General features: G+C 36.6%; 1 protein-coding gene across 2 annotated transcripts in view; it reads left to right on the forward strand.

Moving 5' to 3' along the window:
• The window catches only part of CFAP43 (cilia and flagella associated protein 43), a 128,588-nt gene extending 122,588 nt beyond the window's left edge, over positions 1-6,000 (forward strand). The window contains exons 35-38 of one of the 2 annotated variants that reach the window (XM_060641552.3): positions 2,378-2,542; positions 4,532-4,612; positions 5,247-5,400; positions 5,590-6,000. In XM_060641552.3, coding sequence (XP_060497535.3) covers positions 2,378-2,542; positions 4,532-4,612; positions 5,247-5,400; positions 5,590-5,756 — 567 coding nt within the window. In that variant the 3' untranslated portion in view covers positions 5,757-6,000. The remainder of the gene's footprint in view (positions 1-2,377; positions 2,543-4,531; positions 4,613-5,246; positions 5,401-5,589) is intronic. The other variant, XM_060641555.3, reaches the window with a different exon arrangement.

Consider the following 6,000-nt stretch of genomic DNA (forward strand, 5'->3'; position numbering starts at 1 on the left):
TTATGGCTTTGAGTTACTGTGTAGTGCCTTCTCATTTCAGGTTGAAGGACTCCCTTTAGCACTTCTGGTACAGCAGGTCTAGTAATGATAGACTCCCTCAGCTTTGTTTTCTCAAAACATTCTCCTTCATATTTTGTTGTTAGTGTAGGCGCAAAAATCATTATCAAAATTGCTGATGGATTCAATGCAAATGGTAAAGAGAAGAATCAAGAATAAATCCTAAAACACTGGCTTTTGAGCAACTGAGTAGATGATGGTGTGATTAACTGACATGAGAAAAAACAGGAAGCATGTAGTTTTGCCTGGGACATAAAACAAAGAGTTTTGGCCTTTGCTAAATTTGAGATGCACATAAAACATTCCAGTGGAAATATTACTGGACAGAATTAAGGGCTGATATATAAATTTAGGAGTGTTCTATATATAGATCACGTACAGGTAACTATATATGGATTATTACCTATAGACATTTACAAATGGATAGTTTAAGGCATGAGAGTGCTTGAGACCACCTAGGAATGGGTAGATAGAATACAGAGTTTGGGCCAGTGCCCCAAGTCTAACTTTGATAGATCTAGCAGAGAAGGAATCATGTAATGAAACTGAGAAGGAGCTGCCAATAAAGAGGAAACCTGAGGGGCACCTGGGTGGCTCAATGTCCAGCTTCTGCTCAGGTCATGGTCTCGCAGTTCGTGAGTTTGAGCCCCGCGTTGGGCTCTGTGCTGACAGCTCAGAGCCTGGAGCCTCCTTCGGATTCTGTGTCTCCCTCTCTGTCTGCTTATCCCCCACTTGCACTCGGTATCTCTCTCTCTCTCTCTCTCAAAAATAAAGATTAAAAAAAATTTTTTAAATAAAGAGGAAACCTGAAAACCATGAAAAAATGTCTCCAAGGACAAGGGACTTGTGCACTATGTCAATTACTTGACAAGAGCAGTCTCAGTGGAAGTTTGGAGCAGGGGCTCAACTGGCCATGGTTGAAAAAATAATATGAAATGAGGTTGTAGAGACAGTAACTATAAATAAATCTTAGAAAAAAATTGATCAAAGGAGAGTAGAGAGGAGATGTGGTAGCTCCACAGCAGTGTTTCTCAACCTTGGCACTACTGATATTTTGGGCCGGATGATTATTTGTTATGGAGAGATGTCCTGTGTATTGCACGGTTTAGTGGCATCCCGGCATCTACCCTCTAGATTCCAGTAGCAACACCTCCCTCCAGTTGTGTCCGCCAAAATTTCTCCAAACATAATTTAATTTCCCCTGGTGGGGCAATATTTCCAACATTTGACAAACACTGCTCTGGAGAAATTCCTGAACTTCATATTTTGGAGCTGTTATGACAAGATCAAGGGTATGATCATGGGAGTTGGGTGGCTGAGTGAGATGGAGAAAAAATCATTGATAGTGAGAAATTCAAGGAATTGAGAGGCCAAGTAGTGATTAGAAGATGAAAATAATTTTTAAAAAGAGGAGCAGGTAGTATAGTATAATATAGTGCCATGAACTTTATAAAGCTGAGTTTTTGAAGAAGAGAGGAAAAATATAAAATGTTAACTGATGGAGCTCTTGTACAAATTAATTTAAGAGACATAATAGTTTCACTATTAGCAATCTGGAAGAACAACTTCATGAAAATATTCCTGAACTTCAATGTAGGCAATTTGAAGTGAAGGGCAAAATATCCAGGTATTTAAAAATATTTAGCTCATCCAATTGTATTTTATTTCATCTCATTTCATTTGCTTTTCCACTAGCTACCAACTGGATATTGTTGTCCCTAGCTGCATTAAACTACAATCTTTTTTTAAATTTTTTTTAATGTTTTTTATTTATTTTTGAGACAGAGACAGAGCATGAGCAGGGGAGGGGCAGAGAGAGAGGGAGACACAGAGTCCGAAGCAGGCTCCAGGCTCTGAGCTGTCAACACAGAGCCTGACGCGGGGCTCAAACTCACAAACCAAGAGATCATGACTTAGCCAAAGTTGGACGCTTAACCGACTGAGCCACCAGGTGCCCCTAAACTACAATCTTTTATCTATAGTGTCGAGAAGCAGGGCAGAGAGTAGGGGTGCCAGTGCATACAGACTGGTAGATTGGTGATAACAGAAAGAGCTCCCGCCTAATTTTAACATATAAAGTAAACTGGCTATGCTATTCAAGTATATTTTATAATCCTTTCTGTGTAGTACCTATAAAGCTTTTTAGTGATCAGATTTTGCCCAAGAAGTAATTTTTAAATATCTGCTACATTTTTAAAAGAAGATAGAATTATCTCTGTGGTCCAAGTGTTTTCTAAGAATAGCATTCAGCTTCAGATATTCTGTATTCTGTCTGCGGAGTCCTATGAATATCAGAATGTACTTTTTTTTTCCCCCTAAGGCTCAAGGACAAAAGAAAGTTGCTAGCATGATGGAAAGTAAAGATGTCCACAAAGGAATATTTCAGATTGAGTGGGAACATAAGAAAATGGAGATGGAAATGGAAGATCTAAATCAGAAGGCTTGGGATATTCAGATGCTATTTTTTTCCAGAGATCGTCAAAAGGTAAGCTCTCCTTGCCCCACTACGTAATTTTACTTTCATTCATTAATGTATTCATTCATTCAAACAGTATTCAATAGGAAGTCTCTGTAATATCAAACATATTCTAAGCCACTAGTTTTTCATGATGTGTATGAATTCTTTTTCTTCCAAGTATTTCCTAATTATCAAACCCAGTGTTCTTTTCCCCAGTCATCACCATCCCTCAGCTGTCTGTAGCACTTGACAATCTTTATTGCCCATTCCTTTGGCTTTTTTCATCTCAATTTTCTGCTGGTTTTTTCTTCCAACATGTCAGGCTGCTCTGCTTCTTTTGCTGACTTCTCTTTTGCTTCTCTTAAATATAGCTATTTAAGATGATGCTTTTAGCTTGGTTTCCTTCCATGCTCTCTCCTTTGATGGTCTCAATTTTTCTAATTTCAGTGATCCCTTCTAAAAGTCCTATCCAAGTTCTCTGTTCCTGAACTCCCTGGATTCTATTTCTGCCTTCCCACCTCCCAACAGCAACTCTTTAATTAATGTGCTTATTTCTGTTCTTTTCAACCACTTACTCAGGCTTGCAGTTGTAGTCATGTGTGATTCCCCTCTCCCCTGTCTTCCAAGTCTGGCCTAGTTTATCTCTTTATTCCTTCATTCTCTATCCCTTCTGCCTTTGCCCTTGCTCAGTTTTTCTTTTTCATGATTTACACTATTGTATAATAACCTCCTAACTGGTCTCTTAACCTTGGGGATTTCTCTTATTTAATATCTACTGTATGCTGCTGTCAGATTAATACTGCTATTTACCTCCAATAACATTACTACTCTCCTCAAACATTTAAAAAAAATTTTGGGGCCGCCTGGGTGGCTCAGTCGGTTGGGTGGCCGACTTCGGCTCAGGTCATGATCTCGCAGTCCGTGAGTTCGAGCCGCGCGTTGGGCTCTGTGCTGACGGCTCAGAGCCTGGAGCCTGTTTCAGATTCTGTGTCTTCCTCTCTCTGACCCTCCCCCGTTCATGCTCTGTCTCTCTCTGTCTCAAAAATAAATAAACGTTAAAAAAAAATTAAAAAAAATTTTTTTTTAATGTTTATTCATTTCCTGAGCGAGAGACACAGAGTGCAAGCAGGGGAGGGGCAGAGAAAGAGGGAGACACAGAATCCAAAGCAGGCTCCAGGGTCTGAGCTGTCAGCACAGAGCCCAATATGGGGCTAGAACTCATGAACCATGAGATCATGACCTGAGCAGAAGTCAGTTGCTTAACCAACTGAGCCACCCAGGTGCCCCTCTGCTCAAACATTTTAAACTGCAACTTCTTACCTGGCAAATGAATTATGAAATCTTTGGGTCGATGTTCCACATCCTTCAACCCTACTTTTCAAATTCATTCCCACTGTTCCTTTTATACATTAGTATTCTTAAACCAGACTAGTTAATATTTTCTAGGATTTTACCTCTGTGCCTTTGCTCATTACTGATTTTTTAACCTCGAATATCTTTCCTCAGGTTTTTCACATCCCAAATTTATTTTTCAAGGTCTAGTTTAAATGCCACCTGCCCATAAAGCTTCTGGATTTCCCCAGTCCAGAAAAACCACATCCTTTCTCAAACCGCCTTTGAATTTGCAAGTCACTTTATTTTCTGGCAACCTAATCATATCTACATGTTCTCTTTTTCTTGAAGGCTAAGGTCATGTTATCCATCTTTGTATCTCCCTTAGTATCTTTAACTGAAACAATATTAATATATGACTCAAATGAGATACTTAATAAATGTTTGGTGAGTTGAATAAATGAATGAGAAAATAAATTCTAGGTATCTGTAATTATTAGCATACAGGTAAATATATCAATAGCTAAATACAAGTAAATATTATAGCACAAAAGTCAAATAAATCTTGGATAATTTTTATGACAATAGTAACTTTCAAAAATAAGAACTTTTTATAAATTTATCTATTGAAAGAATAGAGAAAAATATACTTACATATATTGTGGGGTTTTTTTCTTCTCCAAGTACCTAAATGAACCAAACTATGAGACTCTGATTGCCGTTCAGATTGGAATAATGGAGCAAACCATTGCTGTTTTAGATAAGGTAGGTCTGAAAGATATTGATCAATTATAATCCCAATAGTTGTGAATCATTTGAACACAGTAATAATGTTCGAAATCATGAATTCAAACATAACCTAATAAAACCTAATAAAATAAAATCAAAACAGATCCTTTACTGACATTCAGGATATAATTAGAGGCCCCTGAATAGTGTCTTTATAACCATAACAAGTATGGTAGACTGAAGTACTTCTTTTAATATTAGAAATAACCCCTTGGGAGATATCTGAGTGTATATGAATTTCCAATTTCACAGAAGTGTTAATAGTCTCTCCTTGGCATAACTTTTTTCATAACTGCTTAACAAATGCTCAGTTTTGATTGTATAGCATATATAAGATGGAAACAAAGTCATCTCAAGGCTATGTGGGATTTTTTAATCTCTCATTTTCACGAATATACAAGATTTTTTTCTAGAATGTGGTATTAAAATACCCTTCTATCTTTAAACAAATAATTTAATTAACTACTATGTGCAGGCATAATGTAGGCAGTAGGGATATGGTGATAAGATGATATCTTGATGATAATGAATTTAAATTTTTAAAATGTCTTTATAAAATACTCTTTTTCAAAATTATTTTCATGGGGTGTCATGGGGACAAAAATTTCAGACCCACAAAAAGAATGTGGAAAACTGCAAAAAACTACTAAAAAAGCTGGGAAGGTACAGCAATCAAAAAGATATAGCAAATTATACTCTGAGCTGCAATTTACGAGAAGAGCTGGTGGCTGTCTCAGAGAGAAAGGACATCTGTAATGCAATAGGTAAGAATTGTTTCTCTTTAATCAACTGTAGGTTTCTTTAAAAGTAATCACTATTCCTGAATTCTGGTCACTGGTTATCAAGCTGCCAACATTTCTTCCACAGGGTTAACTGATTCTGAGTGCTGTTTCTGTATTTGAAAGTTTAAATGACAATCCAACTAATTCTATTCTTCATTTTTTGGGGGATAGGGTCTCAACTGACTTGTGAAAAGATTGCCAAAGAACAGTATGAAAACATGATGCATCAACAAAAGTTAACAAATATTTCAAAACAACAAGCTGAACAGATTTCAATACTGCAGGCCGAAGTTGAACGATTAAGGATGAAGACATTTCCTGCTCTTGTTCAAATGTAAAAATGCTGGTGGGAAACAAGACAGACAATCAATCATTTAAAAAATAGTTTCATTTGATTAAAATGATTTTTTTCTCCCATATCAGGACATTTAAGTAGAGCTTCTTCTTAGTTTCATTTTTTAATAGCAAATTATTTAATTTTAGCCTTCATTATTATAAAAATTTTTGTCTTCCACGAATGTGTAAAATATCATGAATTGCTTTTGCTCAAGAATGAACTGAAAATATTCAAGATCTATTTTA

This window comes from Panthera onca, chromosome D2 (genome assembly GCF_046562875.1).
Source record: "Panthera onca isolate mPanOnc1 chromosome D2, mPanOnc1 haplotype 2, whole genome shotgun sequence".
Classification (NCBI taxonomy): domain Eukaryota; kingdom Metazoa; phylum Chordata; class Mammalia; order Carnivora; family Felidae; genus Panthera; species Panthera onca.